This window comes from Sinohyriopsis cumingii, chromosome 19 (genome assembly GCF_028554795.1).
Source record: "Sinohyriopsis cumingii isolate HCF-2022 chromosome 19, ASM2855479v2, whole genome shotgun sequence".
In the NCBI taxonomy this organism is placed as follows: domain Eukaryota; kingdom Metazoa; phylum Mollusca; class Bivalvia; order Unionida; family Unionidae; genus Sinohyriopsis; species Sinohyriopsis cumingii.
This window is the reverse complement of record NC_142979.1, coordinates 21910864-21933577: the sequence shown is the minus strand read 5'-3', so window position 1 is coordinate 21933577 and position 22714 is coordinate 21910864. Positions and strand designations below refer to the sequence as shown.

The 22714-nt window shown below is 42.5% G+C and overlaps 1 protein-coding gene across 2 annotated transcripts in view; it reads left to right on the top strand.

Annotated features, from left to right (window-relative positions):
- Positions 1-22714, top strand: part of LOC149775262 (uncharacterized) — a 56411-nt gene that overhangs the window by 22408 nt on the left and 11289 nt on the right. For both annotated transcript variants that reach the window (XM_089943675.1, XM_089943676.1), the window contains exons 14-16: positions 17634-17680; positions 18681-18885; positions 19585-19649. In XM_089943675.1, coding sequence (XP_089799801.1) covers positions 17634-17680; positions 18681-18885; positions 19585-19649 — 317 coding nt within the window. The remainder of the gene's footprint in view (positions 1-17633; positions 17681-18680; positions 18886-19584; positions 19650-22714) is intronic.

Here is a 22714-nt window from a genome sequence, read left to right as displayed (position 1 = left end):
CATCAGGCATTTATCGTGTTGAATTTGACTGGGATGATCGTTTTGACATCCATAACAATTTTTCTTGATCAATTCCGTCATTTTGTCGACCAAGTGTTTGGCAAAACAGGAGACTAAATGGGCTTCTTGTTCTGGCCATCTCGATTTCATCATGATTACTTCTTCTTCTTTTTCCACGGTCTCCTCACATTTCATCTCCAAAGTCTCTCCACTAGGTAAAGAGGGATAACAGTCTTCCATGGTTTCTAATAATCTAAAATGACTTCTCTCAAACTGTTGATTTCTATGGTATTATCGAATTCTGCATACAGGATGACGTTCACTGTTGCTGGTAGTTCTTTTGCAAACTGAAGTTCCACACGAATCTGGCCAGATTTTATAGGGTGGAAATGTCCCTCGTCGCTGCCTTGGTCTGGAGTGAAATCGAAAGCCCACAAAGCATAGCCTCCTGCGTAATCGTCGTACGTAATGCCGTGACTGGTGTTGGTTCCTAACTGGCCGGTGGCTTCGTACAGGGACAAGTACGATCTCAAGTAATTCATCTTTGTGGGATCAAAGTCAGGTTCGAAAGGTCGGGTACACAAGGTCTTGCCATCGCGACTGACTTCGATTTTCTTCACGTCGAAGTGTTTAAAGTTGAAAGGATTTTCAGCGAAGGCTCCGTTGAAGGCTGAATTCGAGACCATACCAAGGATTAAACGCTTGGGTAACTGTCCTTGAAACAGATGGTCTTCGATCATAGAATGCTGTCCCTTGGGAATGGTGAACGTTTTCACTTCCACACGTCGTATGGGATACTTGGCGGTCGTTCTGCTCAACGTTTGACTGATTTCGTTACCTACTTTGGGTAACACTTCCACGCGTCGTACGTAGAGTTTGGCCTCTAAAATTTGGCTTTTAGGATTGCCAGCAGTAGCATCAGCCAACAAATGGAAAGCGGCACTGCTACGATTCAGTCTCAAGCGGACATTGACCCCGTTCAGCAAATATTTCTCTTGCAACCACATGTCCAAATGCAAACGATCCATCAGTTCTAAACTCTTTCCACCTAGGATTTTGCTTCGTCTTTCCACAAAGCCGTCATTGTCTTTATCTGTTTCCTCAAATGCCTTCGCTTCATCAGGTTCCCACAGCACACAGGCATTGAGATGAGTATTCTTGGCATCTATTCCGTACGTCAAGAGATTTTCCAGGTAGGCACGGTAAGGGTAAGTATCCATGCTGCTGCTAACCAGTTTGTTGTTCAAGTACAAGTCCACTGAGCTGAGCAAGGAATGCATGAAATTGTTGACGGGAGCTATTGGCTCAGTGTCTGCTACTTCACCATTATTCTTATCTAGAACTTTGACTTTCAAATACAAGTAACTGCTGTTCAGATCCATGTAATCTTCGGGCTGTCCCTTGATTTCAAACTCGATGAGAGCAGAATCGGTCAATGAGGAGACCGGGTGAAATTCCACCCACTGAGATTCTTGCATGGTCATCATGGTGGGGGGCATGGCACACAGATCCAGTTCCGTCTTGGAACAAGCGCAAGATTCTCGGTGCATCATTTTTTGTTGATGTGTCTCAATAATCGAAAACGTCTAAGTCTCGAACGGTTCTTCTTTTCTTGGCCTTTCTAGCTTGAAGTCTGGTGAAAGGATGTTTTCTTCGTCGTCTCTTTCTGCCTTGTCCTTGCTGAATGCCTGACTCGGTAGCGTGCAGGGCATTTATAGGTGTGTCTCGTCGGCCCAAAATGTCTTTACCCGTTTGCAGCAAGACATTTTTGCCTGCCCTAATGAAGGCTTCTTTAGGGTTTTGTTTGTCGATGATGACATTTTGGAGAAATTCTTTGCCTTGCGTCAGTGCCGCATCTTTCAAGGCGTGCAATCCGCGTGTCACCATCGGTTTCAACACCGGGGCCACCGAACGAAAGGCCTATTTCAGCATATCTCCTAAACCGTGTCCTCGCTGTCGAGCAACCCCTCGGTACACTGGATACATGACTTACTTACGAATCGTGAGAAAACCGTTTTCGAAAATGGAGTTTCACCGTGACTTTTCCTTTGGTGAATGGAATATTTTGTCCCAAATCTCCTTTTATAGCAATGTTGACCGTGTCCAAATACGACTTGCTGACAGGCAAATAATGAGGATGGACAAATTCCCGGTGAACGTGATAGGTGTTTCCACCTTCCTGGTCACTGGTTGTCGTACTATCCACTTTGAAAGGAATGTCACGCAGTAACGGCACAGAGGTGTGTCCCACCACGTTGTACTCCACCACATCGGAATGCACAAACATCAAATTAAGTCCTTGGTTCAGTTCTACCGGTTTTCCAAAAGCTCTGTAAAAATCCATATTATTGTTGATCTTCGGGCTCATATTTTGTGCGACCATTGTTGGATGTCCACCCAAAATTTCAAACAAACTACCATTGAACCTGAAGGACAACATTTGGGTATCCTGAAATTTCATCAGTAAGCGACGAGCCACTTTATGGTACTCCAGGGTAACACTTTTTTTGATTCTGTTCAGGGCTTTGCCAAAGGCGAACTCGAACCTGTCCACAATAGTGTCCACCAAATGTTGGCCACTAAAATAAAACCCTGGTGGAATTTTCAAGGTGTAGATTTTGAAGGGTGGATTGCTGGCTTGTTTTGTGTCCCCTGAAAACCCGATGTCATTCATGGCTTGTTGCAATTGTTCGTTCAGGATTTCCACCTCAAAAGTGTTTTGCTTTTCGGTGATGTTTTGGATTTGTGTAGGGTGAATCATTTCTACTAAAGCCACTTCCCAATGGGCTTCGTGATCTAAGGGGATGGCTTGAGGTAATTTGGCCGTGTAACAGCACAACGTGTTCTTGGGAAACACCTCCATGGAACTGTCACTGGGTAAGGTTAAGTAAAATTGGTTTTGGTGACTCATAATTCCAGAGTTCTGTGGCTGTCCGAGGGGTTAGTGGATGTCAGAGGCGTGTCTCCGTCTAGAATGGGGTTCTGGTTGTGGTTGTTGTTGTTGAAGTGGTGACTGGCACTGGCACTGGACACAACGTTCCCGTTCGAGGAGAATTTCAGGGAGGGATTGGGAAGTAGGTAACCGATGTAACTGCTCAATAAAATGGTCCACAATTGTTTGTCTCCTTGTTGCAAACTCAAATTGGCAATGGCTGCCCCGATGACACAATACACCACGAAGATTTGGCAGAAAAAGACGATTTGCGTTTTAGGCACACGTTCTCCACACCACACCCACAAGGGTTGTTTTTGTAAATCTTGCACAGAAGAACTGGGTGAAGAAGGAGTGGTCGACGTAGCTGCGTCTGCTGTGTGAAAGGGCATGATGGTCACTTCTTTTTATAGTCGATGACTTGCGAAGCGTCGATCCAAGAATCAAAACTGGGTGGATATCCTTTCCAACGTACTTTGACTTCTTTGACACGTCGTTTGCCCACTTTACGGGTTCTGCGTTCGAGAATGCTTTCGATGTCGTACACGTCGTCTTCTTTTTTGGTGACACGTTGTAACTCGGGTAAATAAAACGTTCCTTTGAGCACTTCTCCGTTCATGTCTTCCAATTTATAGACGGCAGGATGACGGCCATGCACTCGTCCAGTGACGCGAAACAGTTCGGTCGTCCAGTTAGGTAAGTAACCTTTGTCAAAAGTGCGTTTGGTTTTGCCAATGCGCACCCAATCTCCTACGGTCAACTCTCCACTTTTCTTGGGGACAGCCCTCGTCGGGGACGTACCAAACAGACGCTCAAACACCAGCACTTCGTTCTCGGGAGTCACGTCTTGCGGGGCACGTCCAATGCTTCGATGGTAAGATTGGTTGTACGCTTACACCAGGTGCGGTAAGATGTCGATGTACTTCAGAGTGTGGTGATGCGTAAAATATTTCCACATGCGTTCTTTCAAAGTGCGTTGAAAACGCTCCACGATGCTGGCTTTGGTTTCGGGATTCTCGGTGGTAAAAAAAGGAATGTCACGTTTCTTTAATTCTTTTTGGAAAGCTTGGTTCAGAAATTCGGTGCCTTTGTCCGTTTGCCATCGAAGAGGGTGACGACCGCTTTGTTTCAACACCCGTTGCAGGGCTCTCACTAACTCGCTGCTGGATTTGGAAGTCAAAGGCACGACCCAGGCAAATTTAGAAAAGACGTCGATGACACAAAACAAATATTTGTAGCCACGATTGTAGCTGGCCAAATGAGAGACATCGGCTAAATCGGCTTGCCATTGATGATCGATGCCTTCCACTCGGGTGCGACTTCTGGAAAACTTGCGTCGAATGGGTTTCTGCAAAGTGTAGGTAGCTTGTTCTTGTAACCATCGTTGCACTTGGGGTAAACGGAGACTTTTCAGTCGCGTTTTGGCAGCACGATACAATTTTTGAACTCCTGCGTAACCTGCAGGATGGGAGGGATCGTAGTAAATGCTGGCTAAGACTTTTTCCATTTTTTTTTGTGTTGATTGGTGTCTTAATAAGGCACCCACTCTTGGAAGAGGCTATTCTTTTTCTCTTGGGGTATTTTCTTGGATTGCAATGCTTTGCGTGTGCGACCGGCAATAGGTGTTGAAGAGGAGGAGGATGTCTGAGCGGGGGATATCGGTTCTTGTTTCACTTCTGTCTTCACTTCTGTCTTCACTTTCTTATTCTCTTGTGATGAAGAAGGGGTGGCCATCATCTTTTTAATCCATCCAGTTCTGGAGGTAGGTGGTGTTGTTAACTTGCGTACTTTTTCTGGTGGAGTTTGAAACCCTTCTTCTTCTTCTTCTTCTTCTTTTCCTTTTTCTGTCTTGGTCACGGGTACTGGTGGTACTGGTACTGGTACTGGTACTGGTGATGGTGCTGGACTTTTCATCAAGGTCTTAAAATCTTTCAGAGTGGGTAGAGCTGTTTCGTCTAAAGCTTTCTGGTGAAAGAGTTGCAGTCGTTGCAAGAGTTGACCGTACTTTTGCGATTTTTCTGTTTCGGACAAATCTTGGCGATCCATCAAGGATTGCAATTCGTGTTGTAACTGGGACATCTCGCTCAAATTGGGATTGGGAGGTAAATGCGGGGTGCGCTGTTCTTGCCACCGATGGTATTCCATCCATCGTTTGTAAGGCACTAAAGCTAGTTTTCGTCCTTCCATGGGGTTGTCAGGGGTGAATTCTGAGATCTTGGGACTTCCGAAGGCCTTTTTATCTTGCTCCCACCAGTCCTCCCAACATGGTTCCCAAGACTCCTTTCAGTATGGGGCCTAACAAGAGAGGTAAAATGCCTCCACGTTGGACCAGCATCTTCTTTTCTTGACGAATGGGAATTTTCTTTCGAACCATTTGGCGAAGAACGTGACGATGCTTGCTTAAGCATTGTTTCTGGTGTTTGGACAAAGGGATCGTGCCTTTCAAAACGTTCAAACAACATTCGCACACGGTATCGATGACCTCTTTGGAGGCTGTTTGAATGAATTTTTTTCGTAGGGGTGGAGAAGCTTTGGACAGGACAGATAACATGTCCCCATGTTTGGCTAAACGTGGTGGTAGTCCTTTCCTTTTCTTTCCTTGGGGTTTTCTGGAGGGTGACATCTTTGCTTGTGGGTTCCGGGACATTCACCAAACAGACACTAACGTCGATGACTTAACACACACCCTTTTATCTTTTTTTTTGGGACTATCGCTTTGTCATAAAGGTGACAATGTTTTTCCCAAAATCGCCAAGGAATCCTCCCCTTTGTTGACGCCTCTTTTTCTTGGAACGACTGTGTCTTTTCTTAGGGTAATGTCGATGCTTGGCTAAGCGCTTTGTCGGATGACGCGTCTGCCTTTGTCTCTTTCTTTTGTGGCTTCTTGGAGGTGACATCTTTTACAAGTTCACTGATACCCCGACTTGGTCACAGGTCTTTTTATACTGGAACGCGTCGCCACTGATTGTCTTTACGTTTTATCAGTTTGAGGACAGGCATGACACGTCGTGCAGGGGTACGCAACGGGCTAAATCGAGCCAGTTCTTGCTTGGACAAATCCAGTAAACTTTGTAACATGCCCGATCTTTCATGGACTTTGATTTTGGGAGAAGGTACTTTGTGAGCAGCAGCCACTGCCGCTAAATTGGAAGGTCCTTTGACTGGGGAAGTTCTTTTGGGGGTCATCAACGGAGAAGTTCTTGGTGTGATCAACGTCTCCAAGTACTCTTCAGTTCCTGGTGACATCAACGGAGAAGTGGACAAACGTGAGGCTGCCGGAGACGCAGTCACTGCCGTGGCAGGTCGTGGTTTGCGAGTGTAAGGTTGCGTCCTGGCCGAGGTGCCTCTCTTGCGACTAGTTTTCTTCTGTGGACTTTTCTTTTTCTGGGGACTTTTTCTCTGTTTCTTTTTCTGGGGGCTTCTTTTCTTTTTCCGGGGTGGTGTCTGGTAAAAGGAGGGTCCCGCCACTGGAGAAGTTATTCTTCTTGGGGACCTGGTCTTTTTCTTTTTCTTCTTGGGGCTTCGTTGGACTTTTGTCTTGGGGATAACTTTGGGGGCATTAGGATCCCATCTTAAGAGAGAGCGAATGATGACCCCTCCTAGAGTACCGCTCCCTCCAGGTTTCAAAATGATTTGTTTTTTGGTTTGAGTGTCGATGCGGGGATCGGCCAGTTGGACCAAAGCGACTTTGTTTCGATCGAAAAAGCGTTTGGTTTGATGAGGAATCTGAATGATTCCTTGGAGTAATTGACGTGCCGTCACCGTGAACCATCGTAAGACTTCTTTGAGACTAGCTTCTAAGACACGAGCTCGTGTTTGTGGATCTTTTTCTCGACTGATGCCATACAAGGCACGAATCAATTTGACGGGAAGATCCGACTGAAGGGACGTCATGTTCACACTGTGTGAGACAGACGAAAAAGGGTCTGAGGTTTTTATAGATTTTTTTTTCATGGGGAGTGAAATGAAGTCGAGGACGGAGACGTGTACAGGACAGGCCCTCCGTCTTGGCACCAGTGGTGAAACAAGTGGGTACGAAATCGCAAATCCTCGGGAGTCGTAGGTTTCAAATCGACGAGTAAATAGGCGTGTGGCATTTGAGTGGCATCGTCGTACGCCTGAGTCAGCCAAGGCGTTCCTAACTGTTTGGCTAAGACTTGCACTTGCGATTTATCTCGAGGGCTTTTAAACAAGACCACGTAATGCGCATTGAGACTCATGGTGCGATGGGCTTTACTTTGTTGAAACAAATTTTGGGTGATGTAAATGACACTGGCATTACGGTGATGCCCTTTGCGTGTGAACCACAATTTAATTTCTTCTTCGTCTTCTCCTAACATGTCGTCGAAAATGACCAAATGGGTTTGACGGGAGTCAGAGACAATGCCGTCGTCTTCTTTAGGAATGCCTTCCACAAACACGATGGAATCGCCTTGACTTTCTCGCAAGAGGCTGTACGCCGATTGCCACTCTTTGTAACACCACACGATCCGTTGAGGGGGCCGATCGATCAAATGATGTTTATGTTCGATCAAACGTTTGACGAATTCGGTTTTGCCAGAACCGCTAGGTCCAGCAATGAGCATGTTAAATGGATGGCGAAGATACAAAGCCTCCCAACTGGCACGATCTAAGTGTTCGTCGATGACTTTGACAGTAGAGGAAGAGGGAGCAGAGACAGTAGAGGTAGCCATGGTGTGAGAAATGTCACTTGTGACACGAAAAACAAACAAGACAAGAGTTTATATACTTTTTCAGAACACGTTTATTGAATGTTTTTTTTCAAACATGAATACGAAAGACAAAAATACATAAAAGCCAAAGGCTTAAGTACAAGGATCAAAGGCACATGATAACCATGAACGTGGAATAAAAACAAGTGTCTGTACAACAACCACATGTTTTGGGTAAAGTTCTAACCAGTTCTATAGTAGGGGGTAAGGTCACACAAGTGTCCTCCCGAAAGGGTCTTTCAGGCCTGTCCACGACAGTCCTGTCCTGGGTGACGGGTTCTTCTGGCACCGTCACTAACACGGGTTGAAAAGTAACAATTTTTCCTTGAACAACTCTCGTGCATACTGGGCCACTTCTTGGGTCCAAGCCTCAAAACCCCATTCTTTCCAGGCACGGACATCTGTCCAATGGGGATGTAAGTCACAAGCTACACACACATCGTCATACACGTCTTGGGTAGCTAAAAGTTGACGAATCTTTTTTTCCTGTTGAGGTCGAGAAGTATCCAGATGAAAACGCAAGGCTTTGAGCAAAAGGAGTTTTTCGTGACCATTTAAGGCTATTGAGGTGGTAAGTACTGATCGTAAAGAGTCCACAAAGAATCGGCTGGTAAACGAAATCCCAGAAAACAAGTCACTAAGACACACACCACTTGTCGTCCCAAATTGAATGGATACAGTTCTTGTAATAATTGATGGTAATGATCCACGGTTTGAATATGGTCATTGAGTTCCTTCCACGGAATCTGTTGGATGACATGTGACATAAACCGTGGCATGGCAACCTGTTTTTATATTCTCTTTTTTTCGGATGCAATAGACGTACTTTCTAGCCAGAGATCTTCGTTCTCCAGTAGGGAATCTAAATCTTGCATACTGTAACCGAAACGTCAGAGTTCGTTTAGAAGTTTCCTCTTCCGCTAAGTATATTCCACGTAACAAATGTTGGTAATCCTTTAACTTGTCTTCCTCAATGCGTTGCACTAGGTGAATCTCGAAGTAACCATAATCATGAACATGTCGATCATTAGCGACCTCAAAGTTTTGAACAATGTCTGACCATTGAAAGAATTTCTGACGAATCAGTTCTCTTATACCATTCAGGTACCAGTGGTTAAAGATCTGGTGACGTAACGGATGCAATTGTTCTTTACGTTTGACTTGTATTTTCACCAGCTCTCGGTAAATCCTTTCTCTCAACTCCACAGGCAAGCCCAAAATGTTCTCTTGTAAAGTATCCATAAGTATATACACTGTTTTTGGAATCGTTGGGTGGTGGCCAATAGCCTCGTTTACCTTTGTGGCTGATGTAATATCCACTCATAATCAGTCTTCTTATACTTTGGAACAGAGCATAATTTAAAAACGGACGAATCACTTTGAGTTTGCGTTTCACTTGTATTTTGATCAGTTCTCGGTAAATGCGTTCTCTCAACTCCACAGGCAAAGCACGAATGTTCTCTAGCAAAGTATCCATGAATAGGTCATACTAAATCCTCTTTGGTCTGACACAAGAAATGTACTGTTTGCACAAACATGGTTTCACTTCAGTGTCGAATTTAAATCGTTGAGTCACTAATCTACACATTACAATTCGTTCAGAAGTTTCCTCTTTCACCAAGTTGACATTGTGTTCAAGATGTTGGTAATTCGTTAACTCTTCCTCTGGAATTCGATGTAGTATGTTTACAATGATGTAGGTAGAATCGTCCATACCAAACCAATCCTTTTTAAAACTAGAGGATCGTTCATCAATGTCTGTCCGATGAAACACTTTCAATTGAATCAATCCTTGTATAGCCTTCAGGTACCAGTGGTTCAAACACCGGTGACGTAACGGATGCAATTATTCTTTACGTTTCACTTGTATTTTGACCAGCTCTCGGTAAATGCGTTCTCTCAACTCCACAGGCAAAGCACGAATGTTCTCTTGTAAAGTATCCATGAACAGATTATTATGGTAAGAAGTTACTTCAATGTCTCGGTCCCACTAAGGGTAAGTAATGACAATTCGGTGACCATCGAGCATGTTCAACGTAGGCCGAATCTTGCGGTTCCCAGTGGTGAAGTGACACACCGCAATTGAAGCACTTGACTTTATCTCCTTCGCCCAAGTAGAAAATCCGGCTCTGGCTAATTCTTCGGGGGTCGGTCCTCCCAGATACTTAGGCCATTTTCCTTTGAACGATTGAAGACGATTTTCAAAGTCGCAGTATTCCGACAAACGCACAGGGAACGAATATTCGTCTTTCACAGGTTCGTTTCGATGAGGGTTGAGTGACATGGGTAGGAGTTTGCTCAGGGCTGGATGACATCCGTAGGGGGGTAGACGTGAAGGTGAACATTCCCCTTTAAAACGAAACCCAGTAAAATGTCCAAGAGGACGAGCGGCATCACTTTCGCATCCCACAGGTTTGACACGCACAGCATCACTTTCCATGATAGGGATAGGGACACTAAAGTTCCCATGATGCTTTACGGCATCGCTCAGGTCACAAGGTACAGCATCGTACCCATCGCAAGGCTCACAATCGCATTCCACTTCCGAAGCCTCACACTTGAATTGTGCCCTTCTAAACAACTTGTTCTGTGTTTCTCTGAAAGTATTCATCTTGTTCGCTCGGTCTTGGTAGTCACAATGAACTATCGATCTTGACCATAGCCCCCTTTTTATACTAGTCGCAATGCAGACTCCAGCTTGTACATCTTTCCTTTTTTACGTTTTTTATGTCCTGTTCTGGAAGGCACCATCTCTAAGGTACCGTCAACATTGTACCGTAGTGTGATGGATGGAAAGGCCATAGAAAGGTAAGGACAGTGCGGAGACCATCGAGTATGTTCCAGAATAGCTGAATCTTTATAGATACATAGATCCATTCGTAACTTCAGTCCGCAAGCGAAACACTGTACCTCGTATCCCAATCCTGACTCAGGTCCCAAGTAGACAAATCCTGTTCTAGCTAAAACATGCGAAGAAGGTAATCCTTCCCTATCCGTAGGCCATTTCTGAAACGTGTCCAATCGACGGGCACAATCACAATAGTCAGGTAAGAAGACTGGAAAATGGTAGGGTTTGAACTTGGAGTTCTCATCGGGTTTCTCACTCGATTCTTGCTGTGGCAAAGTCATCTTTCTGGTGGGGTAACTATCCTCTTACAACCAATGTTTTATACCAACGTGTCCATACGGTAAGGTGAAATGATTGGGAAGTCGAACTCGCTTCTGGTACACGATTTGATAAACTTTTTCCAAAGGTCGACTGACGATGTGGTGAGTGGGTAAACGTACAATCTTGTTCGGTTGGTAAGTGGTCACTTTAAAGTTTCCATCCTCTCCCGATTGCAAGGCTTCTTTCAATACCCCAAAGTTGACCACTCGACTGGTACGATAATTCAGAGTCAGTCCTTTCACTTTGCACGTCGTGTGCACTTCTCCTTGTTTGTCACGGTATTCGTAGCCGTAATTTTTGGGACCGCCACTGACGAAACTTAGAATCTTGTCGTCGGGATGCTCGTCTGTCCAGGCTCCTAAACGGTCTCCTTCGATGTCAGGGTGATGTTGAATCGGGTGATGGATGTAAATGCAACTGTCCGTGTCAAAGTAAAGGACGCGTTCCCCTAACAGTTCTAAAGCTTCGTACAATTTTAAGCGAGCATGAGCTGTCACGTAAGCCGCAATGATGACATTTCCAAAAGGGTCGTCTTGTACAAAGTCCAGATCTTCTTCGTAATTGACCAAGATTAAATTATCTCGAACGACGTCCACGTGTTTCATGTATTTGGTTTTGTCGTGAATCATCTGGAAGTAGCGGGAAGGTTCTGTCAAATATTCCGTCTTGGGTAAACACGGTCGTTGTGCCATTTTACCCCACAAGCAATTTAACATCACTTTGGCAAACGATCGCCTGCCTTCGTTTTTCTCGATGTGGTCTAAAGTGATGCCTTCTTGTTCGTAGTATTTCTCTTTGAATTTTATTTGGTCTTCGGGAGTGTGACACCAGGAAGGATAGCCGCTGGCTTCTTCCTTCAGTTTCAAAAAGGCATCCACGTAGTCGGCGAAAATGCCTTTCTGAGTAGGGTCACCCTTGCGGTATTGTTGTGTCTTGGGAAAGTGGCAAATTTCGTACACTTCTAACAGTTGGTAGCCCATGTCCAGAGCTTTGAACAATTCTACGCTGACCCAGGTTCCCGTCAAGGCACGTTCTTCCTGGCTGTGCTGACAAGGTTGGTCTTGGTTGCACGTTTCGGCACAAGTACGGCACAAGGGAAACATCAGTTTGCCTTGACAATGGTGAGGTAAGACGGGATGGTATAGGTTCGTGGGAGGCAAAACTTTACACTTGATCAAGCCTTCGTATTGTCGAATGTTGACCAGGTCGATGTGTTCCGTCAGCAATTGCGGGTCCCTACAGGAAAGCGACAATATTTGCACACGTAGGGATACAGCGAACACACGTCCAAGTATTTGATTTCTTCTCCTTTCTCTTCGTCGGCTTGGTACAGCAAACAGGTGGCATTGGTCCTTCCTCCGTACAAACTATCCCTCGGGTTCAGCGGGTCCATGAACTGGTAACTTTCCACGAGGCGTTTAAACTCGGGATCGGTTTTCATACGGTGATCGTACTCGTGTTCCCACATTTCCACCACTTGGTATCCTTCCTGTTCCAACTTTAGGCGTCGCTGACAAGTGTCCTGGTACAAGTCTTCCATGGTTCGTTGCAAAAACTGATTTTTAGTGCTACGATCAGGGTAACAGACGCGACATCCGTGAAATAAGCAACCGTTAAACTCGTACACGATCTTGGGGTTTTCTAAGTCCCAGCCATCTACCGAATATGTTCCGATGGTCTTTTCACCCCCTCCGTTGCGGGCATGCTGAATCCACTTGTCTTCCTTGTCGCACAAGTAATGTAACCAACGTAGGGCTTTGACCGAGTATTGACGTTTGACAAAGTTGGTCGTTTGAGGGCTGATGACAGCCACGGTGTTTTCAGGCATGAATCGTTGTCGATACACTAAGGAACACGCTTTGGCAATGGTGCAAGCTTCTTTCAAAGGATCGACCCCTCCGTGTTCCATGAACAGTTCTCGAAATTTTCCACTGCAACGCCGTAAAATGTCCACGTCGGAACGACAATACTTTAGCATTTCTTCCTGAAAGTCGAAAGGGTCCGAGGCGTGAATCTGGTACCAAGCGTAGAAAGCTTTTCGTTGTTCGGTACGCATGTTGTCGGGGTCGTAATAGTGAGCCTCAGGTAAATGGGGTAGAACGGCATGTTGATTGGCTTCCGTATTGAAAAAGTGTGGAAAGTACCCTTTAGCCATTTCTGTCATTCCAAACGTTTCAGGCATTCGACTCAAAGGCATGGCCAAATAGCTCATCGAATCTTTAAACTGTACTTGTCCCACTTGCATGAAAATGATTTTGGCTCCGTTCAAAGTCACTTTAGGACGCTCGGTGCCTTGTTCCGTATAGTAGCTGAAAAGAAACTGTCCATCGTATCCGGAAAAATTGTGAGCCATCACCGTGGCATGACGATGACAATCTCCGTAACGTTCGATGTCCTCTTGGCTCCACGTCTTGTCGACGGGGTCTAAGACCCATTGGGCAAAATCGGCTAACGTGTTGGGTCCCCGAAAGATTTTTTCACGCCCTCCGGGAATCTTGCTGCAGTGAGGGCAATGACTGAAGATAGGTTCTTGAATGCACTTCTCGCACGCTCGATGAGCCACGCAGAAATTAGGAATGTGAATGCCGGTTTCTTGCATGCATTCGAAATCGAAAAAGATGAAATTGCCTTTCTTCTTGTGACCGTCCTCTTTCTCTGGTGGGGGTTGGTATTTTTGCACGTAACATTGGTGTTCCAAGTCCACGATGTGGTGACAAATGTGACATTTTTTCTTTCCTGAACATACGTGTGCCTTGGTATTATTGGTACGTATGACTTGTTCACACGTAGAGCACAATCTCAGCAGTTGACAAGCGCATTTCTTCTGTGAACCTTGCGTTTTCAGATGTTGTTGGTAACAGGTAGGGCTGACAAACGTGCGCAGACAAGTTGAACAAGGCACTGGTTCTTCGCTCAGACAGGGTGAAGAGGCCAAACATCCTGTGCATTTCGATCCACAATGCTTGTGTTGCTCTCGATTGTTATAACCATGGTCACATTTCTCACAGTAATAACTGTATCCCAGGAATCCGGTGATACTGGTAATGGTATCGAAATGTTCATCGTGATAATAGACATGAATGTATTTTCCGTCCTTAAAGTCTTGGCCTCGAAACAACAGAGGTCCGCGCACTTCTTGAGGGTGCACTTTCAAGGTGTAGCGTGGAGCTAGGGCATCTTGCAATTTTTGCATTTCAGGAATGCCACAGGGTGTGTCTTTGGACAGGCCAGCTTGTTGCAACAGGAGTTCTGCTTCGTTTCGTTGTTTGGCTCGGTCCGATTGTCGAATAGTTTTCCAGGCTCTTTTCCATTCTGCCGTGTCGTTCTTGTTGGCATAGGTTCGTCCCACCACGATGGCTCGGGCTAAGCACATCTGGTCTTGAGGGTTGTTAATTTGGACGAGACTCTTTTTGGTGCTGCGAAGGTCGTTCACCAATAACATCTTTTTGCGTCCTGTCCCTTGAGGAGGAGAGACGTGGGTCATGTCTAGTGTGGCTTTTCCATCGGTGATGTCAAATTGGTCATTAGATTGTTGTACGTGTTGAATCTTGTCCATGACTTTAGAAGCAGTCAATTCTGCAGGGGTGCTAAACTCGATCCAAACAGGGGATTTCAAACCGTCGTGTTGTATGGAAAGTCTCAAGCGATCGTCTTCTTTGGGTTGACATTGTCGCTTGAGTGCAGTTAGCAAAGAATCCCACACCCCAGTGATGAACACTTCTGCTTTCTCTAACGGCACTTCAGTCTTGAAATCTTTAAACTTCACCGTGTATTTGTAAGCCGTAGTTCTAAATTTTCTAGAGGAGCGCTTTTCCGTCTCTCGAATGGAATAGTACTTTTCAGGGTTGACTAAGGGTGGTGAACTTGGTTTAGAGGGTTGGGATTCTGGTTCACTCATGTCCTCTTCAAAATCACTGGCATGAATTTGTGCCAAGATTTCAGCCCTGGTACGAGGCGATAGATCACGTTTCTGCCTCTTACTTTCTTCTTCTTTCTTCTCGAATGAATGGGATCGTTTCATCTTGAAAGCAAAAAGTCAAATGACTCAAGTTCAAACACCATAAACTACTTTATAGTCATAGCAGACCAGCGTATATAAAAGGGTGTGTGTCTTGTCCTTTCACTATTCATTTCACTCTCAAGCCGAGCACAACGATGGAAGAGACTAACCAGATGGAACGTTTCGTCAGAGCTTTGCGAGGGGTCATTAGAAAATTCTCTTCAGACCAGCCTACGGACTACTCTCCTTCCTTTCGAGATAAAAGTCAAGATACTTGCTATATCTGTCAGAAGAAAGGGCATTGGTCTTCAGAGTGTCCAGACCGTCAAAAAAGAACAAAAACGGGGACTAAAAAAGACAAAAGTCAAGATACCTGTTATTATTGTAAAGAAAAAGGACATTGGTCTCCAGATTGCCCAAAAAAGAAACAAGAGGAGTCAGAAGAAAAGAGGAATTCTTCAGAAGAAGAGAGGGATTCTTCAGAGGAAGAGAGGGATTCTTCTGAGGAAGAAAGAAGACAGGTGAAGAAAAAGAAACAGGAGAAGAGAAGAAGGGAAGAAAGCGAGGAGGAAGAAGAAGAGGAAAAGAGTGTGACGGTGAAGAAATTCAAAAAACAGAGAGACTAAATAAGGAGAAAAGAAGAAATCAATGAACTTTTAATTAGAGTGTTGTGTTGTGAATTGGATTGTAAAAATGGAGAAAAGAATAAATTAATGATAAAAGGTAAGTGTCTTTGAGTTATGATTTTAAAATAAGAACGTACACTCACGCACTCATACACAGACACGTACTATAAGGGTAAAATGGGTGGGTTTTTTTATTGAGTTATTGGCAAATTGAAATTGCATTTCTTTTCGAGAAATGTGGGTGGCCCTGAAAAGGGCCTTTTTTCTTTATGGTGTAGGGGTGAGTTTAAGCAATCAACTTTAACTGCCTTATGCCTTTGCCACGGCCAAGGCCTACTTCTGAACTGCGTAATGTTGATGATGATTGGGTTGAAATCACTAAGGGTGGTACGGTAGGCTTAGTCACAGGGTTGACGTGTTTAGCTCGGGAAGGTCGTATTCTCTTCGGTCGTAATAAAGAAGTCTGATACATTTGTTTCAGACTTCTTAACTCCGCTAAAATGTCCAACAGTACCGTGACCGTTTGATTTTCACCCTCTTGTTTCTTTGCTGCTACTTCTTCTTGCTGTTGTTGCTGTTGTTTTTTTTCTTACCTCTTCTTCTTCTTGCTGTAGGAGAAAAGCTTGTTCCGCTTCCTTTTGTCGTTGTATAAATTTCTCCAATTCTTCTTTCTGTCTCTGTCTAAAATTCTCCACTTGCGGTAATGAAGAAGGTAACGAAGGTTCCGGAACAAATTCTTGCGAGGAGAGAAAATCCACAAAATCCCAATTCACCTCTTCTGAAAGTAAGTCCGGGTTCCCTTGGGCGGTCTCCCCTGTTGGTGCACCCCATTGGATCGTTTTCTGAGTTTCCGTCATGTTGAATCACTGTCGCATAGATTGACTGCACACAAGCGCTAGCGAATCTATATAGACTACGTGACGTCACAGACTGCTCTCTTCGGATTGGATGCGGGCTGACTGAATTTTGTAACGCGTGTTCGGATTGGTGAATGAACTCAATCCGTTTCAATCCTACCTCTGCCTATAAATAAGCGCAGTTCAGTGCATTGATTCACCTATTCTTAGAGCCTCAACATGTGGACAGACGTTGAATCTTCAACCCTTGTGTCAACAATGATGTTCAGGACGGACATGCTCATGTATGTCCGATCCAAGTGGACCGTTGTCCACAGGACCAGCAGCAGCCTGTGGATAAGAAGAGTCTATATAGAGAGACAAGGTTGCCTCAAGAGGACTCTGATGTATGGCCCTGCTGTAAGACGAAGTTTGAGGACAAGAAGATGTCGCAAATGCCCTTTATGTTAAGGGCATATTAACATAAACCAAAGGCCCTTTTCAGGGCCAGCCATATTTCTCGAAAAGAGATAGCCTTTGAATTGCCTACCCCTTTTTTAAAAAAATTTTTTTAAAAAATCCCATGTTCCATTCCCCTTGTACGTATATTAACCCACAATTTATTCCCATGTTAAATTTCCATTGAGGCTAATCTGACCCACGATTTTTTCTCCATGTTAAATTTCCATTGAGGCTAATCTGACCCACAATTTTTCTCCATGTTAATTTCCATTGAGGCTAATCTGACCCACGATTTTTCTCCATGTTAAATTTCCATTGAGGCTAATCTGACCCAAGGGTGTTTTTAATGCTAATTCCCATTGAGGCTAAAGTGCCCCCCTTCACTACTTACATCAGTCAGTACACAACATGTTTGGGTGGAAGTGAACACATGCACATGATGATAATGACACCGATTAAAAACAAAAAGGGTTCACATTAGAGTATATGTAACACTCTTAATCTTAAAAAACAAACACTCAAAAGTTGATAAAGATAGTCTTTGAACAACATCTGTTCTTAAGCATTTTCAAACAACGATTTCTCTCCTGTATTTTTAGTTCTCGATGTTAGTCTCTCGAAAAGAAAAGAAAAAGCAAATCATGCAAGAATATACAGCTTGCATTTTATTTAATGATTTATACAGAGAGCGAAAAGAAAAGAAAAGGAACCATACATTAAGATAAACACATCTTTGTTAACACAGCCACCGACCCATCGACCCATTCACACACACACACACACACACACACACACACACACACACACACAGATCACAAGAAGCATTTTTCTTTTCAAAGCTGAAGAGATTAATATCATTCTTTTTCTCCTTGTAGACTGTCGGATCAGACTTAATACAAAGAAGAGAAGATGATCTCTGCAGGTTTGGTTATTCATTGAGACATTTAATTTCATAAAGCTAAAATTAACAATAATGAAACATTACTTCAAAAAGCAATTTATCTTCCAAAGAATTTAAAAAGAATGGAAAAAATAATTAAGGAACCACACAAGAAACATATAATATGCACCACACGTCGAAATCGTTAGGAATGAGCTTTATGTAGACTCTTGGTCCATGTGTTAAGAAAATAAAAAATATTGTGCACATATATATGTATGTGTGTGTGTGTGTGTATTCTGTATTAGAAACAATCAGTGATATGTCAAAGGCCAGAATATTCACACCCTAAATTGTATATTATTTCTGCTCGAAATGTCAAATTCGTGCACAAATGTTCATTCTAATATTGGCCAACAACGGGCGTAATAAATTGGAACATTAAAGGTGGGCTACACCTGTTGAGTGACAGCTTGGTTGTTCACATTTATTGCTTCTTAATATATAGCAATGATGACCTTAGGGTTCAGTTAGAATATCTACGGCCAAAAGACTGAAGTGAAATTTTAAAAAAAAACAGGAATGAATAACTCCTATCGGTAGCAATGAATTATACAGACCTTTACCAGACTCTTGTTCTCTCTATATTTCTCAGAATTATGCAAGGGTCTGGTTTAACGAAACTATTCGTTGGTGAGAAGCCTAAAAAGACAGCTTAGTAATATAGGATGGTAACTATTAAATGTGTCTCCCGGTTGGTTAGTCAGTGACGTCATTTTGCACAAAAGTTGCGTAATTCCCATACAAACTACTTTGGAAACTCCCATTTCCACCCACCCACCCCCACTGCTGCGAGAAGTGGTTGATAGCTTCACATCACTGTAACGAATAATGGGAAAACAAAGAATGAGGCAATCCGTCTGTTCACTACAAATGGAGGATAATAGTTTCCTGCGGTCTCAAAAGTAACTGACGTGTGACGCAGTTGTCAGACAAAATGAAAGTAACAAATATGCAACCCATACTTCTTATTTTATAACAGGATCGCCATCACAGCTTTGGAGCAAAATCCTAACATAATACTCGTGGGGAGTCACACGGCACGACGACTAGCCATCTTTTCCTTTCTGACGAAGCATGAGCAATCCGGAAAACTTGTTCACCATAACTTTATTGCCACTCTTCTGAGCGATCTGTACGGAATACAAGCAAGAGCTGGCTGCGCATGCGCCGGTCCCTACGGAGAGGTACAGTAACTTTAATGCACTTCATGGTGTTATGTGATGTGATTGGGATTTTTAATGTAAGTATGTCAATTTTCAGCTATATCGATACGATGCTTTTTGCCATAGCATGGCAAGTGTCCTTAAGATTACTTAAACATTTGTTTCCGTGTCATTTTTTTGCAAATAATTTCTACTATATATTTTAATCAAATTATATACCCGTATGCAGGAATATGCAGGACAGGACTGTTGAAAAATTGACTAAGTTCAAAGTTCAAGACCAGCTTACTTTTTCTTATGATTCCAGTTGTATTGTGATTTTGTTTTGGCACAATCGTTTCTTAGGTCTTGTCTTCAAAGCTCTGCATATAACTCTGTATACCTGAGAAATGCTTTTATCATTTTATATACACACACACACACACACACCTTGAGAAATTGTATGAGTGCAGATATGTGTATGATCGTACGTTTATGTTTATGCGTGTTTGCGTAAACATAATGGTAAATATTTCATAATATTTTAGTACTATTACATAGGTGGCGCATTTTAGAAGAAATCAAAGCATGTTAAAATAATAGAAACTTGCTACGTTCCGTCTGAATCAGGATGCACACTGTCATTGGTAAAGGGAGATAACAGAATATAATTTATATTACTTTTTGAAATCTTTTACAAAGTGTTAAAGATGAATGATAATTATTGTGATTATTTTCCAGGAATTACTCGGGATTTCAGGCTTAGCGTTGAAAGAATTCATCTCTTTCTTACCGGAAAAGCGAGGGTAAGAACTGTCCGTCAATATGTGATGTGATGTGATTTTTATTTTTAACGTTGCTTTAACAATTTTTCAGTCATATCGCAACGATGTCTGCAGTGTGGCAGTTTATAGTGATGTCTAGCACTGGGGCATCATGCCGCAGACATGTAGCATGATGTCCCACACAGTCACATTATCCTGACACCAGGCCGACCAGTCCCAACACCAACCTCTTAATGCTGAACGCCAAGCGAGGCAGCTGTCAGTACCATTTTTTAAGTCTCTGGTATGACTCGGCCGGGGATCGAACACACGATCTCCCGCATCCGAGGCGGACGCTCTAACAACTAGGCCACCGGAGCGGTGCCCGTCAATATGTAGTGAAGCAGATATTTTTGTTTTATTGTTATCTTTTCGGATAGATAGATAGATAGATAGATAGATAGATAGATAGACGATCATGAATGTAGGCATACCCCAATATATAAATCTGTAAAGCAATTATGGATGTGTGGAGGTCAATTTCACTCACTTATTTCACTAAATTTTACAACATTTTACTAATTAAAAAATGCTAATGTTGTTTGAAGTCACGAGTTTAATGTAGTACTTTCGGGATACTTTTGATGCACTGAAAACGTTTTATTAATTCGTACGATTTATTAATTTTCCCAACGTGTTAGCAATTACTTCGGTCTTGTGCTATTATACAGGCATAATAATTTTCTTTTTGTTAATATTTCACACATTTAACGTTAATGTTTATGATTTAAGCCCATACAATTTCTTGCTCAGTATTCTTGTTACTGATTGTCTGCTGTCGTGGGCCTTTTGACTGCGAGTTGTTATTGTCCAAAGCGAATTGGGGTGTGGTGGGGGAATTTCACAATGGTCAATACATCGAGAGAGACAAAGACACACGCATACAATATCCAGCTTTTTGGTAATATGCTAATTCGTTCCACACAGTATGGTCAATTTTATCCTATCTACGGAAAACTTAGTAACAGCCAGAAATGTGTTATGTCAAACATTTATTCCAATTTTGGTAAACATGTCCACTGTGCCCCAGTTGAATAAAAATTTACTTAGAATATTTAATGACAAATAATGCACTTACTAACCAGAAGGAATCATTTATCCGTAAACACATTAATCCATAATCAAATTTCACTGTAGTACTTGCCATATTTACAAGACTGAAAAATAAATTTTCAAAGAAACTGGGAACTTAAAAGTTTCGCACATGGTTATCTGCTAGAGTTTATACACGGAGTTAATTTTACAATCAGTATTAAGGACAACACAAGTGTGTCACAAATAGTTTCACCTCTTCCTCCAAAGCAAAGGAGAGTTATAAACGATAGTGACACAGATCACTAATTACCCGTGAATAACCCAAGCATGGACACTCATGCTACATGCAACCTTTCGTTATAATAATAGCCTATACACTACAACAGAGGTGTGGGCTCAGTATTGTTCTGCTGCTTATATATAATTGTCTAAATTGGAATTTTCTTGTAAAATAACTATTAGTTATTTATTGTTAATTTCACATAACATCAATATATTAAATGTGATAATACCTCAGTACTATGCAACGTTTAATGTTATTATTTTGACTCACACATAAAAACTTCGGATGATACGGTCACGCCACAGTCCTTATCAACATACTTATATTAATGCACTGCGTGTAAACATTTGCATGTGAATTATATTGTACAAGTCAGAAGTTCGTTTTTACTTTAAAGGAATTTACTGGGCGAGAAAAAGAGTCTACGTTGGGTTTTGGACCGACACAAGGAAATCCCAGTTGCGGAGTTACATTATATGTCTTCTCCATCAGCAAGCCTAGTGGGGAGACAAATAATGTAACCCCGTGACTGGGATTTCATTCTTGTCTCGGTCCAAACCCCAAGATATATATATATATATATATATATATATATATATATATATATGTATATATATATATATATATATATATATATATATATATATATATATATATATATCCAACCAGAGTATGCTTGCTTGGTGAAATAGCTCCAACGATATAATGTTTCTTATTATGTGATGCCATTCCGACTCTACTTGTCTATATCTACTGTAATATACTGTTTCAAACCGAATAATTTAAATATCCAGTCACAGCTATTTTACTGTAAATCTGGAATATCTGCATACATAATCATTCCTTCGCATGAATATCCAACAACTTGAATGCATGGTAGCGAACATAACTCACTTAAGCTGTTAAACATTTCATCAAGCAAAGGATTCGATTTTGTATGAAACTTTGCGCATTCTTCAAAATCGGTTAAACGTTTTGGATCTTCAGGCCTGTTGCTCGGAAACGTGCTATAGAATTTATTCTATAATGTCGTTGCTTTTAGGGACTTCTGTGGACGTTGTCAAAAGTGGTCGAATGTTCACAATTCGTTAAATAATAATTCGTATAACCACATAAATCATTTCCATTCTTTTCAATGTTCATATCCGCTCGTTCACTTATTTTCTTATAAAATTTCTCGTCAGTAAAGAGTTCAAATTCATAAACGTTCCTCTCTTTGATCTTGTAGATTTTAATCTTTGTCACGTTTTGAAAAGTTGTAGATGTTCTCCAGACAGTTTTATTTCTAACTAATGATTTTTGTTTTTCTTTGCCATTCTCATGTGCCAAACATTTTGCTTGGTCTAAGTTTGTGATCGAATTCATTTGTTTCCGTCTGTAGTTCTGTTATATTTCTATTAGGTATAGAAACATCGTTGCAAACTAGGGGCGACAATCCACAACGCTTTCTGAATCGTGGTTACTTACAAGTAGATTCCTCCTTTATAACCTTGAAAGTACCAGCAAACATTATTCGCGAAGTTGACCCAGCATAACAAGCGCCTTAACAATCTGCCCCCTCCACTCCAGGTTTGGTGGGGTTCAGGCCCAGTGGGTGCTCAAAACGTTCCCATGAAGCAGTAGTTTGTTGGCAAGGTTCCCAATAATTAATGTTTGCGAATTAAGAGTGCAGAATGTTTAGCTACGCTATTTCTCTTATCGATCGACAAAATGTCAAGGTCGGTGATGC